This window comes from Vanellus vanellus (genome assembly GCF_965231255.1).
Source record: "Vanellus vanellus genome assembly, chromosome: Z".
Classification (NCBI taxonomy): domain Eukaryota; kingdom Metazoa; phylum Chordata; class Aves; order Charadriiformes; family Charadriidae; genus Vanellus; species Vanellus vanellus.
This window is the reverse complement of record NC_138908.1, coordinates 59,305,882-59,332,426: the sequence shown is the minus strand read 5'-3', so window position 1 is coordinate 59,332,426 and position 26,545 is coordinate 59,305,882. Positions and strand designations below refer to the sequence as shown.

Below are 26,545 nucleotides of genomic sequence, written 5' to 3'. Positions count from 1 at the left end.
AGAACTTCAGTTCCCATGTGCTAGTTCATTGCTGAATTACCTCGTGTAGTTACTGTTGTTTTTCTCCTCCATGTGTAGGCAAGCTTCGCGGCAGAGTGCAGAGATAATCTGTTGGGAGGAGTTTTGAAGGTCCTGGTAAATTCTCTTGGCTGTGATCAGAGCACCACTTACCTGACTCATTGCTTTGCTACACTTAGAGCACTCATTGCTAAGGTATGCTCTTGACATACATCTGTTTTCATGCTTTAATCAAGTTATTAGAGGAGCATTTCTAGGGCAGAGCTGTGTGCATTCACTTACTACTTTTTCTTTGGCATTCGTTAAATATGTTTTGCATATGTAAATACAAATGCATATCTATAGGGATGTTACAGGACTTCTACAGCTGTGTAAGGTTATTTCATTGACTATACAAGATGGAATAATTGAATCTGAATAATCTTGTGGGTTTAGCAGTCTAGTCTTAAACATAGAAGATTTACTAATAAAAAGGTAAAACATTCCACCCATTATGTTTCAAATACATTCTGATTTTAATTAGGAATCTGAATGCCAAGGATTTCATGGATTCCATAAAGTCAAATTTAAATTATTATGTCATCAGGACTAGTTTCCAACCAGTTGGGCAGCAGAGAAATCAAAGCTAACTCATTGGAGATCATGGGGATCTTTCTATGTTTCTACTTCTAAGATAGGTTCCAGAGCTCTAAGCAGATTTTAAGATGTTGACAGGTTTCATCTTCATTCTGCCTCAAAACCAAGCCAAATCCTAATCTCTCTTTCATTTCTGCATCACCGATAAAAATAAAATCTTTCAATATGTGCATGAGGACAGAATTTGACCCAACATTTTTATAATATGGGTCATAAAGGGTTAGGTGCTTCATGAGGACTCTCTAAAATCTGTTTAAGATTTATTCTCCTACAAAGAAAAGCAGTTCCACAATGGAAAAATCCATGAAATCTTTTTTCCCCTAACCTATTCTAAAATACAAGTAACAAACAGGATACTCCTGTCCAATTAATGCCTGTCTGCTGTTAAATGCAGATTGGCTGATAAAACCTAATTACAGGCTAGATATCTGAATAGTTATGAAACTCATAATTATGTTTTCATTGTACTCCATCTTTGAAAGCTAACTTCCAATTACAATAATGAATTTTGTGAAGCAATCGTTATTCTCATCGAAATAGATCTTTGATTTAAGCTGACTCAGTTCTGTATTTTATGAAGCAATCATTCCAGTTATTTCTATTACACTGTAGGTATATAGATGTTATTTTACAAATAAAAATGATAGGCCCCTGTGCCAGCAGGCTTGTAATGTAAATTAGACATAAAACAGTGAGATAATGGAGTGAAGAAAGGTTGACAACTGGGAAACGGGCCTGCAAATGAGAAATCCTGTGTTCTGCTCACACACCTGTATCAGTCCCATGTATGTATATACAGTACTGGTGCATCTGTGCTGTCTACAGTGAGAGTTCTTAGGAAAGACATCCTGCCCCCTGGGTTTATTGTCTGCTAGGTGCATTGTGGAGACACTGTAAAGGAGGGTCTGGCATGAAAGCCGGGCAATGGAAGTTTTGTGGCACACGGTAGGAGGAATAACATGCTGGAGGGCTGGGAAGGGGTAGGGCACTGATGCAAAAAGCTGGTAATTGCTCCTTATGTTTAGGGAAGTATTTGCATGTTTCATCAACAGTTATATCTTCTGAAAATAGCAACTCTCCACGCTTCTAAGAATTTTGCAATATCTGATGTTTTCAAAAGCTCCTAAAGCCGTGGGACTCTAAGAATTTTTTTTATTCTCTCTCTTTCTGCCACTCTTTTTCTAAAAACAAAGACTATTTTCAGACCCTTCTTCTCTCTGGAAAAGCTTGAAAATGGAACCTACAGCACCACAGGAATCAGAAGTCCAAATAAAAAAAAAAAAGTATAAAATGTAGTTTTTGCAAATTTTAGTCTTTGTCTGAATACTGTGATTGTTGTGCACTAAGCTAACGATGTTTTAATGGCCAGAAACAAGAGTAATCAGTGTTTTCTTCTCTATCTCCCTTAGTTTGGGGATTTCCTGTTTGAAGAGGAGGTCGAACAATGTGCTGACCTATGTCAAAGAGTTCTGCATCACTGCAGCAGCAGCATAGATATTACACGGACTCAAGCCTGTGCCACTCTTTATCTCCTCATGAGATACAGCTTTAGCTCTACCAGTGTAAGATTTTGAGAACAGCAGTGTGTTTTGTGCCACCTGTTTTGTGATCAGTTGAAACTAAAACTGAAGTTGTGATAGCAAATGGAATGCATCTACAGATAAATAGTCATATGTTACGCTGTTTCACACGTTTGAGCCAGAAGAAATGCTAAGAGGAAAGTAGTTTTAATTATTGTTCATTATTTTCTTCAGAAAATGTGACTTTTTCTGCAACATTTGTAAATGCTTCTTCAAATGGAACAGCATTAGACCTCTGATAGAAGGGACTATACAATTCATAAGTAATACTCTTAATTTTGTCACATTTGTGTTTTTTTTTCACTCCTGTGTCAAAAATACTTAAACTTATACTAACTACTCTAATGCAATTACAACCTCAGCAGAACTACTGTACGCTTGTATTAATGGGAAATCTTCACTGGCCCCTTGGTCTCAGGACTAGGCTCTGTATGGAGCAAAAGACATATGTTATGCATGTAGGTTCACAATGTCCTAGCACAAAAGGACATACATTAGAATTTTGGATAGCATCTGATCTTGGACAGCATTTTCTTCCCTAGTTGTTACTTTAAAAGCCTTAAATATGTAAAACTGTTGGCTTTGCAGGCGGAAAATGTGTCTTTCAGTCACCATGATCAGCAGGGTGTAGTGCATCACCACGGGAAGCCCTTAGAGGCCTTTTCCTTCCCAGACTTGTTTCCAGAATGTGTTCCAAGTCCTACTTCCTCTTCTCCTCTGTGGGTGGCCTGATCTACGCACCCACTGGCCTGTGCAAAGGGGGAAAAGAGGTGCATCCCCCTATGTATTCCAAGGTATATTCTTGCCCCAAAGTACAGACATGTTAGAATTAGGGAACTTTGGCTTAACCAGGTAAAACAGGACTGGGTTTAGTGCACCAGAGGCCACGTGTATGAGCAGTCAATTTAACGCACTCAGTGTGGGCAGGAGAAAGTGGGTTTGGTTTATACACTAGATAGAGATATGTGAACTGATATGCATGGTGCAGTGCCACCACCATTCTCTCATGTTTTTGTGTTTTTTTTTTTTCTGAAAGAATTTTGCAAGAGTGAAGATGCAGGTGACCATGTCACTAGCCTCTCTGGTTGGCAAATCACCTGACTTTAATGAGGAATTCCTCCGACGATCCTTACGAACCATCCTAGCCTATGCAGAGGAAGATGTGGATATGCAGGCAACTCCATTTCCCATTCAGGTCAAATCTTTTGTGACATCTGTGGCTTTTATTAGGAACTTTCACATAGGAATGTGTTTGGAGCACATAGGGATTCAGGGTTTATTGCATGAGTTTATTTCTAACACAAGAATAAGCAGAGAAGAAGTGGAGGAAATAATTCCGTACAATAAACTCTTAAGCACCACAGAAACGAGAATCATCTCCTAGCTTGGTGTAAAACTTTCTTCTAGACGCCTGCAGGACCTGTACCCTGTAAGAGTTTCGCAATATGGAATTTGATTCATTATGTTTTCAGACAAGTAGCATCATGGAAAGTTCTCTCCCTTTTTCAATTCATAAGGTGGCAACAGCAATAATGAAAAATATTTCAGACAACGGACAGATGCTTTGCTAAAATTCTCACAATAAGTCATCTTTTGCTGAAGGCTTACAAAAACATCAACTTTTTTGTCAGATCACAGATCAACTAAAGCTGAACATTAGCACATAGGTTTGATTTCTTTTTTTCATTAAGAAATAAACAGATCAAAGGATTTCAGCTCTTACACATACATTTTTATTAATTAAAATGTATGTGTAAGATTTGCTATGCTAGCAGTCTTTGCTGCATTGAATAGAGTTGGAAAAACATATCTTTGTAGCAATTCAGCATCCTGACATTTCCTTGGGTAAGAGGGACTAAAACAGAGTAACATCATCTGGTGCAGATGCTGTTATTTTTCTAGAAGGGAAAAAATAAACACCTGAGAAATGCATGTTGATCTTTGTATTACTGCAGGTAGAGGAGCTGCTGTGTAATCTGAACAGCATCCTGTCAGATACAGTGAAAATGAGGGAATTTCAGGAAGATCCGGAGATGCTCATGGATCTCATGTACAGGTGAATCCATTTAGATTTGCTACTGAGGAAATTCTGTAGTGAGGTGAGCACAAGAACTGTGTGTTTTAGGGACAAGCTGTGGACAAACCCTCTAGCTGTTCTGTTTGTGTACATTCCCACTTTAGCATAGCTGATCTGGCACAGGGGACCTAGCCTCTGGGACTAAGCATGTTGTGGTGGAGTCACCGGGAGGTGGGCATAGACTTGAGCAAGGACAGGAGTCAAGGACTGATAAACACTGGAGAGTCTTGGGTTCAGCAGTTTTACTCTCCTCATAGCCGCTGTGTGTCCTGCCTACCCCTGCCTAACCATTTCTTTTGCCCTGCGCTTAGTGAATTATACAGAATAAAGATGGAGATGTCTCCTTCCATTCAGCCCAGGTGGAGAATTATAAAGGTTCTTTCTGTTATTTGGGAAGAAGTGATCATTCACACCTCCTTTCTGCCCTGTGTTGTTAGAATTGCCAAAGGATACCAGACATCACCTGACTTGAGGCTGACTTGGCTGCAGAACATGGCAGAGAAGCACACCAAGAGGAAGTGCTACACAGAAGCAGCCATGTGTCTGGTCCATGCTGCAGCGCTGGTGGCAGAGTACCTCAGCATGCTTGAAGATCGAAACTATCTCCCGGTGGGCAGTGTCAGTTTTCAGGTAAGAAAAGGCTGCCAGGCTCTGACAGCGTAAGGCTGGGATGGCCTGTTCTGGCGTGTGTATTCCTTGTGTTGCCCAGAGTAGAAGGGTATGTATGGGGAGGAAGAGTTACAATGGCAGAATATCCATCACCACTCTTGGTAGGTTGTTCCAATGATTTATGCTTACTGATGAAAACTGGCACTTTAGTATCTGGCTGTGTCTAGTTTCTATTTCCAGCAGTTGGATACTGTAATCTCTTGCTTGCTAAGTAGAACCCCTCTATTATCACGTGCCTTTTCCTAGGGCTGTTACTTACCAACTGTGACAGACGCATCTTTCAAATGTCTTTCTCATGATCTAGGTAATCGGAGCTACTCAGTTCTTTTAGGCATGTTCTCCAATCCTTTGACTGTCCTCCCATTACTAACCAACACCCTTTTGACTGATGAATGACACAATCACCATAGTCTATACGCAGTGACATCAAAGTCAAATAAAAATGTCCCATAAGTTCTTTAAGCCTGGGAAGTATCTGCCAGTTTATTTCTCCAAAGACTCCACTGGTTCTTTTGGCATTGTTGAACTCTTTACTCAGTAATACATTGATCTTTTCCAGGGAGTTTTCTTGGGTTTTGTTTTTCACCCTTCTTTTCTACATCACATAGATGAAAGCAAAATTTTTTGTCGTTAGAGTTAGACATTTTGAAATGCAGATGTTTATGTAGTTTATCAGATTATGCAGTTTTGGTTACCCTTACCTGAACTGACTTCATGTGCAAATTCTGTGATTTTACTGCTTTTTTTTCACACATTTTTAAAAATAGAAATGGCTGAACCCTTAAAAATATTCACACATGTTGATGATTCCTCCTTTATCGTTATTCTCTAAGACCAGTGAGGACCATTGTTCATTTACAGAGTGTTTGCTGCAATGATTAGGAATCATTCCAACTAATTAGTAGAAATGTTTTGCAGAATCGACTCAGATGTTGTATAGACATCTGCTGTTTGGGCATTATTGCCTTTATGAGATTTTAATCTCTTTAAAAGTATCAGGTTTCTATAGTCTGGTGTTGATTCAGTTTAATTACAATACCTTTAATATTTTCTTGAGTTAAACTTTGTATCAGTATTTCCAGCACTTTGTCCTGGATGCAGACTGATAAATCTGCCACTATCTGCTCATCTTGTTTACTTTTAAAAAAATGTGGTCCCCAAAGCATATTTCCTTGTCTGGAACTTCCCCAGTTTTCTAAAACGTATGGCAACTCAGTATTCGCTGCCTGAATACCCTTTTTGCTTAGCTCTTTTAAACTGTTGAGGAACACATTTTATGGTCCAGATGATTTTGAAATGGATAACAGTAGTAGTTTGTACATCCATCATGCCTTGATATAACCATACAACCTGGGGTGTTTTTTTCCCTTCAGAATAGTAAATGTGAACATGATTGCACCACTTCGCATTTTGCATCAAGTTAAGTATGTCGGGCGTATTTGCAATTCCACCCTAGCAATCAGGTGATGGACTAGTGTTATTCTTAAATTCCTTTACTCTTAAGATAGCTGTATATACCCTTTTCATGGCTAGACTTCTGGCCATGGATTTATACTTCTGCCATTCTGCATCCCTTATCAGTTTTGTATACTTCCTAACTTCTAACTTCCATTCATTACTTCTGTTTTCTATTTTTTCCCTACTTGTTACATGCTATCATCATTTAGATATAGGTGAAATCTGCATTCCCTTCCTAATGTCATCCTGCTCCCAGGCTGCCTTGAGTACTTATCATCTCACACACTTGACCCTAGTGCAATTCCTTCTTCCTTTGCTCCCCGATTATGCAGATTGCCATGAATGGGTGTGTTTCCAGTTAGTTTAGAGAACTGAAATATATTCTACAACACACCAGGCGAGCAAAAACTTAGAAGTTTAAAAGCAACAAATCAATCTATTTCTCTCATCAAAATGTTTGTCTAAATATATTTGCTAAAGGAACAGTTGCTCCATAGGAGAGAGGTAATGAAATGCCTTAATGAGCTGAAAACCAATTGCACAACTTGTTATCTGACAGCATAATTTTGAATTGCAGTTTGCTCAATAACAATAATTAACTATAATAACTCGTTGCATTTTTACAAAGCCTTTCAAGAGAAGGGCTCCCATTCTTTACAAATAGGTTGGTGTTTTGTAGCACCTGTGAAGATCTTGTTCAGATGACCTTGACAAAAGAGAGAAACACTACTCAGACTGTCTTGGCTTTACCTGGAGTTCCAGATCTCACTCATTGACTCTTTCTGTGTCAATTTCTTCGTTTAGATCACATATGAAATTAACTAATACTGGTGATGTAGATTTAGTTGTGGAATTGAGGGTATTAATAATGTGTATTAAAAAAGATTATTCTGGATGAGCAGAAGTGTTATGTCCTTTTTACAGATGAATGAAATGAGGAAGCAAAGGATAAAATCAGTTGACCTAGGTCTTCCGCAGTGACTTTGTTAGTGTCCAGAAAACTGATTGTCAGTAGAGCAACACTTTTCCTTATACTGTGCCAGACAAACTGTATATGCTTCCCTCTGTGCAATAAAAACTATCCCTCAAAATCAGAATGGGATCACTTTCAGTGAAATTCCCTTTGAGCTTGATTTGTGTTTACACTAAATCCTCTTTGCAAATGATAATATGGACTTAGAGTATGAATTGCACATGGACTGACTTTAAAGTCACTTTATATTACCACAGTCAAGGACTTAGTGTGTTTGTCTACCTCCTGAGACATAGGACTAATTAGCCTGGGCTTAGCAGTAGCCTAATTCAACTGTGCTGGTTTGGGGGTGTAGGTTGCAGGCTACCTTAGCCATATCTAACATCATCTGGGGATCACAGTAACGCCCCTTGAGTTTACACAAGTGTTTCTTTCCTTAAAGAAAACTAGTCTTGTGAGGTCCAGAATAATTGCTGATGATATACGTGGTAATTTGTGTATTGCCTTTGTTATATAAGGGACGTATCGAATTCTTCAGTATGAAAGGTAGATCAAGGCAAAAGGTGGGTGAGGCATGTCCACTTTGGAAAGGATCATGCAAGCACCAGGAATATGTCATGAAGGCTGTCTCTTACTAGAGTGTGTGGACCGTAAAACATGGAAATACATGCCTGACATGAGTTATTACAGGTTTAAAGGCAAAGATGAAATAATTGCTGTCTGACTTGCTTGGTTACTTTCATAAATAAATCACTCCTCTGGACTCTTTACCCTTTGCAACAAAAAGAAAAAAAAAAGTCACCAAAGACCACATGCCATTCTGTAGAAACAGTCCTCAATGTTACAGAAAAGAAAAACCAGAAATTGAGTAGCAACATGGGTTGTACGAGTTGCCCTAAGTATGTGCCAAGGAAGCTAACTCTGGTTGAAGTCCTTATCTTCAAAGAGCCTGGTAGGTAAAAAGTGACACGGGTGTGCTAAAACGTGCTGCAGTTTTCCCTCTGGCTGAAATTCAGACATATTCTTAACTCCTGCAAATGCTCGCCTGAGCTTCCTTCCAGTGGAGCTGACGTGATGTGCAGACTAGGTACTGTGATGTCAGCATGTTTGGAGTAAATTTCACCCATGGAGAAATAAATATATCCACAAAACCCAAGGGGGAAAGTCCCAGGTTGCTAGTGATGTGTGGTGCCAATTCTTTATCTGAAATCTGATCAATAGTTACAGCCCTCGGTGTCTCTGCCATTTTATAAAGATGTCTTTAAACACTTGGTTAGCTAGTCAGCTGGCATCTATCCTGCACTCAGACAGATTGTCATTGCCAGTTTCTGCTGAAGTGAGACACTATGACACTAATTTAACTCCTTTTAATGACTAGCAAATCAAAGCTTAGCATTTCTGCTGCTGTTGAAAGTTACATATGCTAGTTCCATACTGTATGTACATATACTTTAATGTTCATTTACATGTATTTCTATGTATTATAAAAATTTTAATGTTGACTCTACCCAGTGTCATTTATTCAAAGGGATCCAGAAGAACTGTAGACATGATATTTCATGGTCTAGAATCTCAAAGAGTGACCGACACTGTGTGCTTTGTCTAGTTTTTATTTCAATGCACAATAAGATCAGTAACTTTAACACGAAATCGAGTAAATTCTGCAGGATCAAGGTGTAATATGGCGGTGGCTGAAACGAGAAGCAGCATTCAATTATTGCAGTTTTTAGAGCAATATTGTCTATGTCAAATCAGCAACTTGAAAGTTCAACTTCTTCAAGCAGGTGGCAGGAGGACCGGGGTGCAGCGTGGAATTTCCCACCCCCAGGTGCCAGCAGCAGGAAGGGCACGTTAGTTGTGACACCTGTGGTGTGGGACATTGAGCTCACTGCAGCTTCATGTAAATCCAGCCACCAGAGGGAGGCCGGTTTGCAACCTACAGGAGTCTTTATTTTAAACCTGAGGCGAGAAGGAAAGTTTAGGATTCTTGTAGCGAAACTCCTGATCTGCCATCTGCAGGGATTTATGATGTTACATTCATTTCTAAATGGAATTTAACTGTGTGTCCCCTGGCTGCACTTGTATAATCTCATTCTTCTTCCCATCATGTAAATATGTTGAAACTGTTTCTGCCTTGATCTCTGTGATAGACTATTGATAGAGGTTTCTGATTTCTCTGCTCTGATGTATTTTAGAACATTTCATCCAATGTGCTAGAGGAATCTGCTGTTTCAGATGATGTTTTGTCTCCAGATGAAGATGGTATATGTTCTGGGAGGTATTTCTCAGAAAGTGGCCTGGTAGGGCTGCTGGAACAAGCAGCAGAGCTCTTCAGCACGGTGAGTGAGGGCCAGAATCACAGGGAGATGGAGCAATGCTATCTGGGACAGATCCATAGCTTATTTTGCTGCTCATGAATAAAAAAAAGGCTTACTGGTAAACCAGGCTCCACAGATCTGCCCCACTGCAAACAACAAGAGGTGGAGACATATCTTATGGCTCACCTAGCCCTGCCTCAGCCGGGTTGGCTAAGCTAGGCTTTTCAGGTAGCGTAGCTCAGCCATATATCCACCTCTACTGTGCAGACTACAGTTAGCATCAGCAGAAAGTGATTGTCCAAGACACGAACCAAGCCTCTTGTTTGGTATTTTCATGAGATAGTACATCTCAGTACAAAAAAAAAATTCTAGCTTAAACTACAGATTTTAGAAAGCATATAAGAGTTACTCCTGTGCTTTTACACAGCATACAACCACCAGCCTCATAATCCACCCTTACCATGTAAAGAGTCACGATGCTATTACTTAAGTAGCTCATCATATTGTTATAGTGCTAAAGAGGATATATGATTTAGCACCTCTGAAGTTATCATTTGGGTTCTTTTCATCCAGATGCAGCTCTGGTTGCCCTGAAACATACATGCTAAAAAATCCATTTCCTTCTGCTCACCTGCATTTTTGACTCTCCTAGTCCCTAAGTAGAAACCATGTGCTTTACACGGGAATTTGGGTTTGAGAGCCCAACAGATCAGAGATCCAAATTAGATCCAGTCTGTTGTTTGCAGCTCAGAACTACCCATTTACTATTAGTTGTTTTTAGAAAGCTGAAACAAACAACATAGCAGATTAAAAGATGAGTCCCATAAATCCCCTTGTCAGCCAGGCCATTAATGTTCAGAGTGTGTGAGGACTAATTTCTTTTCTTCTATTATTTTTTTTTTTTCTCCCAAGGGGGGATTGTACGAAACTGTGAACGAGGTGTACAAAATTGTCATCCCCATACTGGAAGCACATCGAGACTTCAGGAAGCTTACCTTGACACACAGCAAGCTACAGAAAGCATTTGACAGCATTATTAATAAGGTATTGGTGAGGCAAGGCACTGCTAGCAAGACACATTGCTGAGTCGCACTGTTTGTTTAAGACTGGTGATAATAAAACTGTTCATGTGAAATAGATCAATTTCCTTTTTCTAACAAAAGCTTCCATCTGCTTTGGCCTACCTACAAAGGGTAGTCTACAGTGAAAAGAGGTTCTGTCCTCTCTGTGGGAAAAAGAAGAGATGAATATAAAACTCATTTAAAGTTACAGAAAAATAGCTGAATAGGTCAAACAGAATAAGAACGTGCGTGATTCCACCTGGCCACATCTATTGAAGAAAAAACCCAAAAACTTTATTGTCAATTAACTAGTGTTTTCAGTTATAAAACAGAAAAAATAAAAAAGCCTGGTTAAATTCTCAGCATTCATACTGCCCCTTTCCTTCTCTTTCTCCAGAAGAATCTTATTGCTGAGTCTGGACAGTTTCAAATCGTTACCAATTTTCATTGCAGAATTTTAATTTTTTTAACGTTTACCCAATGGAATTAGAAAATAATAAGTTGTTTTCTTTTGCAAAAGTCACTTAATGATTAACCTAAATTTTATTTCAGATTTTAGTCAAATATCCCCTTAATTTGTATTCTTTCCTTCATGAATATGTGCTTCTCATCCATCAGCACTGATGATACATAGAATTGGCTCTGAAATGGGGAAAATGTAGGATTAGTGGATTCTCTTATATAACAATTGGGGAAAAAAGGCATCCAAATACTACAACGTTGACATTTAAAAAAAAAAAAAAAAAAGTAATTGTAAATTTCCTCTTTCTTTTTATCAATTAGGGTCAAAAGAGAATGTTTGGAACTTACTTCCGTGTTGGCTTCTATGGATCCAAATTTGGGGACTTGGATGAACAGGAATTTGTTTATAAAGAGCCTGCAATTACCAAACTTCCTGAGATTTCTCACCGATTAGAGGTAAAGAAATAAACATTGTGTTAATGTGATCTCCAATGTTGTGTTATACTTTCTAACGAACCCATGCAGTTCTAATAGTATTACTGCTATATAAAAATCAGTAACAAACTGATTTGTACCATACATTATTTCCTTTGTGCATATCCTTTCCATTGTAGCCTGTTTTACAGCATAATGATGAAAGTGACCCATCCTCTTGAGGCCACGTGTCTTACAGGCAGGCCTGTAATATATTGAATGATTTGATTTGAACATGCCAGATATTTGCTTTGATATCTTTTCAGATTTTTCATGGAACTGCAACGTTCTCTTCTGATCACTTTACCTTGAGTTCTGCTTTTTTATAAGCAACTCACACTGATCTTTGTTGGAAGATGCCTTACCCTGGCCAGCTGTGGTTCATGAAGCAGTATACTGACTGTACAGAGCCCAGAAATTGTCATGGTTTCTCTTAGAGGCATACAGATCATTACCACTACATTAAAGGACTAAAAACACTCTGGGATAATTCTGTTTCCTTTCCAGGGATTTTATGGCCAGTGTTTTGGGGAGGATGCTGTGGAAGTGATTAAGGACTCTGCTCCTGTAGACAAAAGAAAGCTGGATCCCAATAAGGTAAGGAAAGTCCTATTGAGAGTGTTGAATGCTTTGTCACAGGAGAGAAACAAAGAGAAGGGGATGGCCTTGAAGCATCTATGCTCAAACATTAAGGCACACACACAAAAAAAACCCCAAAACTAACTTGGTTGTATCTCTGTGCTCGGGGATGTCCTTAAAGCCTTTGTGAAAGTCTTAGTTTGGTAGCTCATCCCAGAGTATGGAAATTAGAAGTTCTGATCTCTAGTCCCTGCGGTGGCTCTGATCCCAAGGGTTAAACTGTACCCTTCCCAGAGGCAAGTTTTGTCAGCTCTGAAGAAGAAGAGGAGCCCTGAAGGATTTGCAGCTCTGTGCACTTCCAGACCATGCTTAGCCAATGTGAACTATAGGATATTTCATATGTGCCATTCCTTTTCCACTTCTTGGGTTGTCAAGTACTGTAATGGTTCTTCCCTCTTTACTCAGGCATACATACAAATTACTTTTGTGGAGCCGTATTTTGATGACTATGAGATGAAGGACAGAGTAACCTATTTTGAGAAGAACTTCAACCTCTGTCGGTTCATGTACACTACGCCTTTCACCATGGATGGGCGCCCCAGAGGAGAGCTTAGTGAGCAATACAAGAGGAACACCATCCTAACCACAATGCATGCTTTCCCCTACATCAAAACTAGAATCAATGTCATCCAAAAAGAAGAGGTAATTGTGTTTTGAGGACAGATCTAATTTCTCAAAGGCTGAAGGAGTCTCCAGATGGGAAGATTTTCAAATTCTATGCTTGGCAGAAAAAATTGTCTGAATTTCACAGACACGTTACGCTCATAAATGGGAATGGCATAGAATAGGTAGACAAATGCAAGCTGGATATTTACTATGGAGAACAAAGGACAGCAAGTGTATATTCTTCTGACCTCCTGGTTGTAATGCTGTGTAGGAGGATGTGTGGAGCTCTCTCTATCGCTGTACTTCAAGCTGATAAAGTACAGTTAAAGAACTAAATTGGACTCAGAGCTGGTTTAGAGACAGGGAGGTTTTATAAATGTAGAACATGCAAAACCATTTCAGACATGAAGTCAGTAACTTCTTAGAATAATAATGAATTTATGCAGACAGTCAGATCTACATCCTATTCTTGTAAATGATAAGATGTCAAAGAGCTTTGGATCAGATGCAGCATCCACCAAGATGACATTTAGATTAAACAGTCTTCATGGGTTTCACAACTGCTGCTTTTGACACAGAAGAATGATAGTGGTATTGCCAGATTTAGAACAGGTCAGCTCTGTGCATGATTCAGGTAATGAAGCATCTTTTCTTCCATTTCCATTAGTTTATTTTAACCCCAATTGAAGTTGCTATTGAAGACATGCGGAAAAAAACACAGGAACTAACTGCAGCCACCAACCAAGAACCACCAGATGCCAAAATGCTCCAGATGGTTTTACAGGGCTCAGTTGGAGCCACTGTAAACCAGGTAAGGGATCCAAAAAAGCCAGATGAAGAGTTTCTGCATACTTTTCTCATTGTACTTTCTTTTTCACTCTCATCCCTTGCACTGGAAGAAGTACATCTAGTCAGACACATTTAGTCACAACGTGCATTTGAACTTCATCCTTTGATATTTAGTCACTGTAGGCTATTCATTAGGTATGCTTGTGGTGAAAGTGTTCGTGGAAGTGCTATCTTGATTGTAGGTGCAGAAACTCAAGAAAACCTTGTGAATGCATCCAAGGATTTTCCATTTCTAGCATGCTAGCCATCTCAGCCATTTTGTTCACTCCAGGTGTATTCTTGGGGAATGGGAATAATAATAACAATTCTGCTGTGGGACCACCACAAACTCACAGTTTCACAGAAAATACACGAAGTCAAGACCTGGGTGCCCCAAAAGAAAGCTGAGATGCAGTAATTATAAGATAAATATGCCTTCTAACAAAAAAAAGGCAATTAAAAATATTAAATGAAAGAATGAAGGCATAACTGAGAGAAAACTTGCCATTATCCACAATTTCACAAAGCTTGCTTTCTTTGCTGAAGGCCTAAGTACACTCAATTTCTCCAGATTCTTCATCAGCCAAAGCCTCCAGTCTGAAGTAACGCATTGATGTAAGCTTTGAAAAGAGTGGTCCTTTTCTGCACTGTGCTTATTTAACTAACTCCCTTGGGGGTCTTGTAATGCCACAAATAGGAGCTGTGTTTCTCTTATGTAACCAGATTTGGCAGTAAAGCTATCCCACCTCTTCTCTGCTGAGTAGAATTCATCCATTGCCTTTTTGGTGGGGACGGAGGAGAAGTAAAAATAGGAGAGGATGAAATACGATGGGCAAATACTCTGTTTGCCAAAGGGAAAACCGGGCAGGAAAAGGAGCAAAAAACCATCCTGTTATGGTGGCTTTTCTTTCATAATTCCGCTCATGAAATAACTGCTTAACCAAACGTGTGGTCTGTTTTTAGTTTAAGCAGGCGTTAACATTGTCCTGTGTTATTCCTGTAAGGGACCACTAGAGGTAGCACAAGTGTTCCTGGCTGAAATTCCGGCAGACCCGAAACTTTATCGACATCACAACAAGCTGAGGTTGTGCTTCAAAGAGTTTATAATGAGGTCAGTAAAACAAAATTGAATTGCTGAATTGCATCAATAAAGACAATAATCACAATAATGCAACGATAATATGACTGTGTAATTAATTATGTAAGTTACCATCATGAATCCTTGCATCTCATGCTTTAGACACCTTGTCCAGACTTGTGTCTGCTTCGTGATCAATGCTTTGGAAGACTTTGCATCCCAAACGGGAGCAAATTTTAACACTTCAAACTAATTGTGTATAAATGAAGATCTTCCGTTTGTTTTACAGAATTTACAGGCATTTTACAGAAGTCAAGCATTTCAGATTATTGCCTTGATTTTGTTTTTTATAAAATGACATTTTTATGTAGAAGCTGTTCATAAGAAAACATTTGACCCTGTCTGTCAAGCAGACACATTGGTAGTGGTAGATACATATGGCTTTCTCTTTAGATGTGCTTGTAAATCTTAATGAGCAACTCACATAGCAAGATATTAATCTCCTTAGTCCAAAAAAAAAAGCGCACAATTTCTGAAGAATAAGTTTGAGTTAAATAAAAATGAGCCTTATGCAGAAGATACAGCCTCTACTCTCTGCTATTGTTGTCACTGCTTGTGTTTATAGTAAATAGGAAGGTAGCTCAGTATTCTGCGGTCAATTTTTTTTTATTAGCTCCTTCATGCATTTCTAATGTGTTAAAAATATCACCTCAATTTGGGTACTTGGAAAAGACAGAGTTTTCTTATTAGTTCATCATAATTTTGGATGACAAGTTATCACAGGAATAGATAGCTCAGAGGACCTGGGTCCTTGGCCACTCAGATTACCTAACACAAAGTTAATGAGTTTAACAGAAGTAGGGTGATACGTGTTATGCCTTTTTTTTTTCTTTTCTTTTGCCTAGGTGTGGTGAAGCAGTGGAAAAAAACAAGCGCCTTATTACTGCTGACCAGCGGGAATATCAGCTAGAGCTCAGAAAGAACTATGGGAAACTGAAGGAGAACCTTAGGCCCATGATTGAGAGGAAGATCCCAGAGCTGTACAAACCTGTAGTGAAAGTCCATAGCACAAGGTACAGTTAGGGCAGGGTTATCTGTTACAGCTATACAAAAAGATGCCATTTTTTTGCAAGGAAGAAAGGCAGTTTTACTGGCAGTTAAAAACAAGCCACAATATACACTGCCAACTTCATACTTGATCAAAGAAGTCTGCTGACTTCCACTGGAGCTGAATGTGGTATTAGCTGTGTTACTCAAGTTGCCTATTTCTGGGGTAAGGGATTTATGTCATTTTAACACATCATTAGAGAAGACTTCCCCCACCCTAGTGAAAAGCTATTGGAAACCTCTTGCCATTTCTTCAACATTTGAAGCGAGGAAGGAGATAGAACAGGTATGTGTTTTGAACACATGGCACCATTTGGTGTTAGCCAGCATGAAGTAAGAGTGATCCTTTTACTCCTATATAACGCAATCCATTTTAGTCCCAAGACTGAGACAGAAGAGTCTTAACTTACATTCTTTCTTTACTTATGAATATACCTTCTTCACAAAGCCACTGTGTCCAGTGTGGGGTGGGAGCAGAAAAACGAATATTGCTCTGACCTGCCAACACATAACATGTTTTAGCTGATGATTTGTCAGCTGCTCCTTTTCACAAGGCAGGTATTTCTTGGGTTCTTTTTCATTTTCCAGCTTTATTTATGGATCCGTTTCATTGCAGGGAATCTTTTCGAAACCACAGTTTTAGGAAATATGATTCCCAGACTTCTTCACAAAGCACCTAAGGACTAGATGCTTTGGCCAAGAAAGAGCTTCATGCTGCAAGCCAGAAGCAATGGAGTATTCAGCACCTATGAAATCAGAAATCTCTCACAAGACAGCATGTGCACTTTCTGGACAGTGTGCAGAAAAACATTTATACAAGGTCACTGAATGAAAAAAAGGGGATGACTCCTGATCAACCACGTCTCATGAGGACTTGGGAAGGAAGGAGCTGCTTTTTAGATACTGTTGCATATATGGTAAAATAATCGCGTAATGCAAAGGGGTGAACCATTAGAGTGGTCAGTGGCATGAGGTCAGTCATGACTAGCTAACAGACACAGAACTCTGTGGTTTTGTTGAGGTGTTACATGTATCCAAATAATGTGCTTCAGGGACGCTGACAAATTATGTCTATTTATGGTCCTTTTCCAAGACCGCATTTATCCATGTGCATTTGGCAATGGAGCACATTCTGCAAGTTAATCACATGCTTAAATGTTGTCTTAATGAGGAGAGGCATGGTCCCCTGCTTAGTGTTAGCTGAGCTGGCGCTGCAGCAAGGAATAGTTTCCTCAATCAGCTTCTGTCACCAGTTTGTGTCGCAGTCCTTAACTGCGGGGAGAGTTCTGCGTAAGTTTTCTCAACCAAAGCTTGGAAAGCAATAATTAACAGCAAACAATTCTTACAGATCTTCTAAATTTTTTTTCTAAGTATAGGGACTCCTACTTGACGTGCAGTTTGATTTCTTAATAATCAGTGTCATGTTTAGCAGAGCTAACAAGTAATAGTTTAAAAAGACGCTAAGCTATTAGTGATTCTTTTGCTATACAATGCTCTTATGTGGATAATCTTATCCAAAATTAACTACAGAAGCACACGGTGAGGATTTCCTACAAAGCACTTCACTCAGGCTTTAATGCAGCTTAAGAGAAATTAGCACATAATTTATAATACCTAATGCTTAGTACTTTCTGAACCCTGACCAAACATTTTACTAAATAATCTTTACAGCACTTCTTTGAAGTGAGGAAATAATATTACAATTTTGCAGGTGAGGGTGTTGAGAGAGAGAGAGAGAGATTAGGACCTTGGTACTCAGTGAGGCAATGGCAGAGCCACAATTTGTATTGTGACCGCGCTTATGATGTAATGTTTGTATTTTGAAACAAAGAGCCATGAAAGCATCCCCCAGTATCACATCCTTCCCTTCACCTTTTCAGGATTTGGGAAATTATTTGTTTAATGCTGATTAAAGCAACTAATCCCATTTGCCCAAATGCAGAATTTAATGTTAAAATTAAATGAAACAGTGGAATTACATTTTTCCTTTGTACTTAATTTTAGAAATTTACAGTGAACTTTCTCAGAGCTAACGCTATGTGTTTCTAAACGCAAAGTCTCTTTGCTCCGACAGTATAAAGGAGATTGAGGCTGCTGCTTTTAGTGGAAACATTTTGACTTTTTATAGTCATCTGCAGCCTTGCCATTTGATAATATGAATTTTCCCAGCACTTTGTTGACGGCTGAGCAAGTCAGATTTACAATGTGCTACACAGAAGATTCACAGGGATGATCAAACAAGATGAGATGTGCAAATAGGTGAAATAAAACCTGTACTTACACAGCATTTCCCTCCTCATTTATGGTATTGTTATGCAACAATCAGGAATAAGTACTCTGTGGTTTGGAAGATTTTAAAGCATCCAAAGTACATAAGCAAATGATATAAAAAGCTCAAAGCAAAAGATGCCTCTGCAGAGTGGCTTCTCTGTATTCAAGTTGCTTTGAAACAGTTCTAAGTTGAAAAGGTTATTAATTTCCCAGAGCTTTGAAGCTATGAGATCAGACCCTATCCCCTTATCTATTGTTTTTAACAGCCTGTTCAGGAGGAAGGTCAGAATACTGTCATCTGTCAACCCCATAATCCAACCTCATTGTTTACAAGATGCTTGTCCTTTACAGCCTAAATAACAGAAACCTCAGGTAAACAAAAAACTGCTACAGGTATACAATATACTAGGTAAAAGTAATGAAGTGTTTCATGTTGTGTGGTCCTTGAACTGAGACAATACTCAAGGTAATAGGAATACTGAAGGACTCTTCACTTACATTTTATGAGCGGACCACCCCTCAGCCAGTTGGCCAGTCTTGCCCTCAGTTTGTAGCTCATGTTGTCCCTTCTACCAATGAAACATGGTTTGTACATTTCTTTCAAAAGTTGAACTATGTGTATTTTCTACCTTATTACATTAATTTTGCAATAAAGGGATTGTTTCACAGGATGTTCAGAAATGCCTTTGCATTGCACCTCAGTAGAATCCAGATGGAAAGAAAATTTCAATAGGAACAACCTTTCCTTGTGGAAGCATCATTCAGCAGAAAATACAGAGATTTGGGCAGGGGAGGTGTCAGTCTGTCTTTAGAATAAATTGTGTCTGTTGTGGGGGTAACCGGCAACAACTGCTTCCTAACGTCCTTTTTCAGTGTCCATGAAATATGGCAGTGGGAAGCTCAGTGACAGTAGTGCCCTCCATTCTTCCTCTGATGTATAGGTGTAGAGCAGAAACATGTCTGATTCTTGAATGACACACCACCTGAGTGATTCAAGAGAGTTGCATGTGTCCACACTAGTTAGGTCCAGGCCGAAACTACTGAGGCTGTCACAGGGGAGCCAGCAAGTGAGGCACAGGACTACACCGATGCTGGTCCAAAGATTCCCATGGGTGTCTCAGCTGGAAGTTCACCATAGCTCACTTACTCCTTGCACTTACCACCAGCAAGCACCAGCTTTAGAGAGTGTGGTGCTGGTTTTGGGGCTAGAATCCTTCAGCTCAGAGTGGTGATACAGTGTCCCCTAAGCCACCTTATCTCAAGGCTGAACAAACGAAATTCCCTCAGCCTTTCCTCACATGGCAGGCTCCCCAGTCCTTTGATCATCTTTTGGGCCCTTCTCTGGATCCTCTCCAGCCTGTCCACATCTTTTTTGCATAGCAGGGACCAAAACTGAAGACAGTATTCCAGGTGTGGCCTGACAAGCAATCACCTCTCGGTTCACCACCCCAGCCATGCCCCGTCCTGCTGCACTGCGCAGCGCTGCACTGCGCAGTAGGCTGTGACCAGCAGTGTCAAGTCCGTACACAGCCCCATCACCCAACAGAGCACAGCTGATCCAAGCCAGGTGTGAGCACACACTTGCACGCCTGCCAGCGTGCAGACAATACACATACATAAGGAGTCCACCAAGAAGACCAAAAATATGGTCCAGAAGTATAAATTAACCTGTCAGCATATTTTGAACACATTTGAACAGTCAAGGTGGGTGCTTTTGGTCAGACTACTGATCCTACATGGGCAGACCTAACGCTAGATTTCCAGCAGATGTAAAGGGAGGACACCTTTTATCCTTCATGAAAAAAATCTCACATTCAAGGATTCAGCAGGTGATGGACTGAAGAAGCACAACCGTGAGTAGCTGTAGCCACACTTGTGCTGGGTAAAAAGAAATGCAGTGTTGTCACTTACAACTGGCAGGTCTGGGTTACACAACCTTCATGAAGGTCATCCACCTCCTTAGATACTTTGGAAGGCAGAGCCACCCTTCAGGAAGATCTGGATAGGCTGGAAGAGTGGTCTGACAAGGACCTCATGAAGTTCAACAAGGACAAGTGTAAGGTCTTGCGTCTGGGTAAACATAATCCAGGAGTGCAGCACAGGCTACCTACCTGGCTGGGGAGCAGCTCTGTGGAAAGGGACCTCTGGGGCTCCTGGTGGACAACACGCTTAATATGAGTGAACAGTGTGCTGCTTGCAGCAAAGAAAGCCAAGAGAATGCTGGGCTGCATCAAGGGCATCACCAGCAGAGACAAAGAATTCAGTATCTCACTCTATTCAGCGCTTGTAAGGCCATACCTGGAATGCTATGTTCAGTTTTGGTCCCTGCTATGCAAAAAAGATGTGGACAGGCTGGAGAGGGTCCAGAGAAGGGCCCAAAAGATGATCAAAGGACTGGGAAGCCTGCCATGTGAGGAAAGGCTGAGGGAAGTGTTTGTTCAGCCTTGAGATAAGGTGATTTAGGGGAGACCATATCATTTAAAGGGTGGCTACAAAGAAGATCGAGTCTCCCTTTTTACAAAGAGTCTCATGGAAAAGACAAGGGGTACTAGGTACAAGTTACCCCTGGGGAGGTTCTGATTGAACACAAGAAGAGAATTTTTCACAATGAGAACAATCAGCCATTGGAATAATCTCCCCAGGGAAATGGTGGATTCCCCAACATCGGACACATTTAAGATTCAGCTGGACAAGGTGCTGGGCCATCTTCTCTAGATTGTGCTTTTGCCAAGAAATGTTGGACCAGATGATTCTCGAGGTCCCTTCCAACCTGGTATTCTATGATTCTGTGACCTCTGTCTGGAAGCTGAATGCTTCCTCGTTAGGTTTTCCACCAATGTGAAGGCTTGGGAAAATGAAAGTAAACATTTTGATACCTTTTTGTTTGTTTGTTTTTCCATTTTGCCTGTTTGAAGTACCATCATCTCAAATATTTCAGAAAGAGGCATTAAAGATTAGCAGACAACCTGACACAGAGCCAGCTAGGACTCTCTAAGGTGTTATAATCTCTCAAAGCAATGCTTGTTATGAAAACTAAGCACACGATAGCAGTGTTTTATCGCATTTTACTGCGCTACAGTGCTGCTGCCTTCTGGTAGACAGGAACACGTACAAGGAATGTTCATAGCGTGTTGCCGTTAGTGGTGATTTGGGAGTGAGGTAATTTGTGGAGCAGCTCAGCTGACTATGTTTTAACCATCTTTTAAACCAGTTAAACACAGTGATTAAAAAACAATCAACAGGTCTTGATAAGTCATCTCAGTCTGGGTAATGCTCCGGTCTAATCAGTGCACTGAAAGGAGAAGGGGCCCCTGTGGAAAAAGTCCTTTTTGATTACATGAATAAGGGCAATGCACACTCACAGCAGAGCTCAATTAGTGTTCAGGAAGGTAACAGTAAAACCTGTCATTGATTGAGTGCTTGGCATCATGAATCGAATACGTTTCTGTGACTCCTTATGTCTTCAGTGAGGGATTGGTTTAAACAAAGCGGTTTTTATTCAAAAACTGACTGCTTTCCAAGTGTTTAGGGATTTAAAAACTAACCTTGATGAAGTTATTTGCAAACAATGTAGTGACTCGATATTGATCAGTAAAACACCCCCAAAACATCAAATTAAATGTTTAGCTGATCAAAACAAATAAACTAAAAAAAAAAAAAAAAAAAAAAAAGGGAAGGGGAAGGGGAAGGGGAAGGGGAAGGGGAAGGGGAAGGGGAAGGGGAAGGGGAAGGGGAAGGGGAAGGGGAAAGGGAAGGGGAAGGGACTGCCATCAAGAGCAGCTTTACAAAAATTAAGTTGATAGTGCTTTCCTCAGAGGCTGGAGATTTCTCAGCAGCCTGGAAGGATGCCATTTTCGCTGTAACTTCATGCTGCAAGCTTTTAACATTGGGAGAATAATATTAAATCTACCAAAAGAGTTCAAAGAAGTTGGTTTATGTAACAGACTTCAGACATTGATTAAACTAGGAAGAACAAAACTCTTGTAATCTGTGGCAGGTTAAAGAGAATAAAACCAGTACTGTCCTCCATGACTGTGTAGAAAGGATTGCGCACCTCAGGTTGTAGAGAAACCCAGTTGCCCCCAAGGCCTGCTGCAGCCTAGGACAAAGGCTGCAGCTGAGTGAAAGATATCCATCCGTAAAGAAATAAATAAGCAATCGGAGAGCAAAAGATTAAAAGCACAACACACTTCAGGGAACAAAGGGAGTAGTACCACGGAAATGGAGTTAAGGGCAGGTTAAAGTGCTGAATGCATCTCACTTTCAAGACTGTGTGGGGCACTTGGCATCAAACCGAGGGCTGCTGTGCTTTAATGGAAGCCATCAGGCAAAAAGTAATCAATCAATCAATCAATCAATAAATAATAATAATAATAATGAGAAAACTCTAACTTTTCTATAAAAATATTCTTAGGTTTGGGGGAGGTTGTGGATTTTGGGGTGGGGTTTTTTTTTGTTTTTTTAATGCTGACTGCCTGGATTTTACTAGTTTCTGTCAAGAAGTGGGGAACAGCAAAAGCAACAAACAAAAGCCACACTGTGCTTTCCCATGACTCGTTTGTAGGAGGCAGACTAAGTGTCGGGATAACTACTCCCAGTGCAGGATCCAGGCTGGCGGGGAGCCGCGGCTCAGCCCCGCACACCTCCTGCAGTAATGGGTGCCCAGAGCCACCGCTGGTTCTGTGGCCTGTGCACAAAAGGGATGCTGTGGATGGAAATTATTCAGCTTGGAAATACAGTCACAGACAGGCATAGTTTGAGGAAACAGAGGGCAAAGGCAGAATGTCCTGTTATTTCTGCTAGTTTTGGTTCACTGCTAATCTTCTCTATTACTAACTGATGGAGGATGCATCCAAATGCATCCACCAGTGCCTTCGCAGTTACTGGAGTCCTGCTCACAAGCCAGGCACCACCACCAGGGCACTGACCCCGCGGCACCAGCCGCCATCCTGGCACTCAGAGTGTTTCACTGACGGAGGCAATCTTCCTAGAAAGGCCAGCTAAGCCGTCCTTCACTCCTGGTCATTCCACAGCCCAGTAAGGAAAAGCATTTAACACATGGTATCCGTGGTTGCAAAACTGGAGCTTGTTTAATCCTCTGTTTAACTTCAGCAGTTGGCTTTCAAACATTTCCCACCTCTGCTCTCCACGATGCTCCTGCAGCTCATCCCCTGCCCGAGATGTCTCTACCCGACCACTGTGAACCTACTCGTGGGTTGAGTGGGACAGTCCAGCGTTGGAGGGAGCAGCCACGAAGGTGTCGGTGTGGCTCACAGCTCTGCAGGCACCGCTGCAGGACAGCGCCTGGGGACAGCACAGAAGAGCTGGGACACACCAGCGTGTGCCACCGAAGGGACTGCTCAACTACACTGATGGAAGGAGGGTGGAAAACTGCCCAAACTAAGAAATGCTCTGGGGATTAACATGTTTTTTTGAACCTTCAGCAGCACTCTGTATCAGTAAAATGCCAAAGGGCACTCACTGCATCCAGAGAGAACTGTACTCCGTGCACTAAAAATGGGGACTCTTCATATTGTTCCAGGATGGTCTGAAGCAGTGAGAGGGTACCTGTGTCTCTACAACTGCCAGATCTCAGATAAACCCTCTGGCTGGCAAAAATAAAACAATAGGTAAGATTAGTTTATGGAGAAGTCTGTACTGACTGTCTGTGCCAGGTTGTGTTGTCAGGAGGTACATTTGAAGGCTGAAGGCTTCCACTGGTAATCATGGGTTTGTTGAAACATAAATATAGTGTTATTAGACCTTGCATGCCATTCAGCTTGTCCAGTTTCCGACTCCTGTAGAAGCCAGTATCAGATGCTTCAGGCTGAAGAATCTCTGTGAGTTATGAGACAGGATCTACACCCACCTCCAGCGCTACAAACCACAGATTAATCAGCACAGCATGCATTTCAAGAACAGCTAAAACTTTCCCCAGTCTCTGCCAAAGCAGTTTCACACTGATGTCTGTGAAACAGGAACAAAGAACCTGTTCTCTTTTTCAGGTTGATCACTGGTCAAGGTGAGAACTTTGGTGTTCAGAGTTGTCACTAAATAACCATCAGATGGGCCCTTATTTGTTAAGTCAGTCACCAGATGAGAAAAGCAGCACCCTTCTCAACAAAATGCTCAATTACATCAAGTTTTTTTCACTTGCAGTTTTACAGTCAAAGCCCTCCATATCTTAAACACATTTTTTAAAAAAGACACCATACCTCTAAATTAAAACCCCCTTGTGAATTTAAAATGAGGATGAAGGTTGAGAAACACCATTCTAAGAGGACAATTGACTAACGAATTTGATTAAATCAAATCATCGTTGCAGAAATCAAATCATCATTTATACAAAGTAAATAAATCTGTCTGTGTATAAAAGCAGTCCTCAATAGCCCAATTCTGGCACAGAGCACATTTTAATTTGAGAATCTGCAGTGTACAAAAATAGAAAGAAAACTCCAAATGTCTTGTATGTAAAATGTAGGGGTCCTTCAAAGTGTCCCTCAGGGCCTATCTGTCTCCTGCCATGGAGCCAAAATTCATGATGAGGAACTCCTCCAAGGAGCCACGCATCAGGGAGAAAAATACTGGGGTCATTAATTTCCTGATTCTGCCATTCCCTGGGGTGAACATGCACAAATTTAGGATCACGCCAACTGAGTCTAACTTTGGGAGTTCATCTAACAAATTCCTTGCTCCAGCAAGAAATTGCTGAAGATTTTTATCTCCTGCTTTCTTCTTATAGTTGTTGCTTTTGTCTCTTACTGTGAGTCTCAAGTTTCCTGTCAAGGCGCTATGAAAAGTTTTCTGCCTGCCCTGGCATGTGAGACAGGTATCCTGTGAATTCCTCAAAGCCAACTCTCCCTCTCACGAGCTGACATGTGGACCTGCTCATCTTTCCCAGCCCACGTGTCTGAATAGACCTTTGGTGTTAATTTTAGGTTTTAGCACGATTCCCCAATGTAGTTCTAGACCCCAGTTGCTGTATGCACATACCCATTAAGGAAATTATTATATTAATCTCTCAGACAAGTCATGACAGACATGAGGACCAAGTAAAGTTTTTTGCAGAGACCAAGCTTGGTAATATAACCGCATTATGCTGTTGATTCAACTTAAACAGCAGTGGTTTCTTCACCCAGGTCAGAGGTAAAATAAAGGTCTGGAAGCTCTGGAGAATCAAGCAAAATATTTCAGTGATAAAAGGTAGATAAAATCTAGAAGGCATAGTTATGGAAACTTTTCCTCTGTCTTATTAGAGCTGGTCAAACCTTGGGGCGTATAGTATTTTGACACTGCTCCTTTAAAGATAAGGGGAAAGGCAAGTGCTACATTTCATCTAGTAAATGATTTCTGGAGTTGCATTCCTGTGCATTCATGCACAAATCAAGAACACTGTTGTGCCTCAAATATCCGTAGGCCTAATGGTGAGATCCAAGACAACCTGTGGCGAACAGCAACGTGCACCTTCCAGCGCTGAAAACCCAGACGATGGGAACTCAGCCGCACGCTGCATCGTTTCGTTTCACTTTGGACTGGCGGTCAAGCACGTGGTACTATTTCCAGGCTGCCACTGATGTGAGTCCTGAACCGGGGCAGCAAAAACGCTCTGCCTTCTTTTGTGTAACATCCCTCCTTTGGAGGTGGTGCTCAGAAACGAGCCACGTGCGGTGATTTGCTACACCGAGAAAAGAGCGACCAGTGTGTGCACCTGCTGAAACCGCTGCTTCCCTACAAGAAAGTGGGAACAGTAGGTGCCCTGAGAGAAAAAGCTGGTTTTTTTGCAGGCTTGCCAGCGGAGAGGATTAAGCTGACTCCCAGCTGCCGTGCCCACTGCGTGGGGTCATTCACACCAGTGCAATGTGTCACCCCTGCTTTTCACAACGGTTTGCAGCATAGTCGGGGCAGCAAAGGTCCAGTGCTTTTAAAATTGGGTTTTACTAATTCCTTAGGCTGCTGCTCAGCTTTGCAACGGCAGTGGCTTAGCAGTGATCAGCACTTCAAAGTGTCCCTCACAGTCAGACGTGCACCCCGTGGCCCTGGAGGGAGATACTCCCAGCAGCCCAGCTCTGCCCCTCTCAGCCCCCCTCTGTGTGAGACCCCCACAAAGGCAGGGAGGAATTGGGGGGGCGGGGGGTGGGGGAGCAGGGGGTTGTAGTGCTCTGGCCAGGCTTAGGCCAGTGCTGTGAACACCGCTTCCTACAAGCCAAAGCTTCTTTTTGGTAAAAATATAGGGGGAGTTTGTTTCAGGTGAGGGATATTTCTAGAACGGGCAAAATAAGGCACAGGAAAG

General features: G+C 41.0%; 1 protein-coding gene across 1 annotated transcript in view; it reads left to right on the top strand.

The window, feature by feature from the left end:
• Window positions 1-16,819, top strand: part of DOCK8 (dedicator of cytokinesis 8) — a gene marked incomplete at its 5' end in the record, with an annotated part of 96,792 nt that extends 79,973 nt beyond the window's left edge. The window contains 14 exons of the mRNA XM_082497994.1: window positions 79-213; window positions 2,064-2,216; window positions 3,271-3,429; window positions 4,190-4,290; window positions 4,749-4,941; window positions 9,607-9,750; window positions 10,642-10,773; window positions 11,574-11,708; window positions 12,234-12,323; window positions 12,771-13,007; window positions 13,639-13,782; window positions 14,804-14,910; window positions 15,783-15,950; window positions 16,601-16,819. Of these exons, the coding sequence (XP_082354120.1) occupies window positions 79-213; window positions 2,064-2,216; window positions 3,271-3,429; window positions 4,190-4,290; window positions 4,749-4,941; window positions 9,607-9,750; window positions 10,642-10,773; window positions 11,574-11,708; window positions 12,234-12,323; window positions 12,771-13,007; window positions 13,639-13,782; window positions 14,804-14,910; window positions 15,783-15,950; window positions 16,601-16,664 (1,962 nt within the window). The 3' untranslated portion in view covers window positions 16,665-16,819. The remainder of the gene's footprint in view (window positions 1-78; window positions 214-2,063; window positions 2,217-3,270; window positions 3,430-4,189; window positions 4,291-4,748; window positions 4,942-9,606; window positions 9,751-10,641; window positions 10,774-11,573; window positions 11,709-12,233; window positions 12,324-12,770; window positions 13,008-13,638; window positions 13,783-14,803; window positions 14,911-15,782; window positions 15,951-16,600) is intronic.
• Between the last annotated feature and the right edge of the window lie 9,726 nt (window positions 16,820-26,545).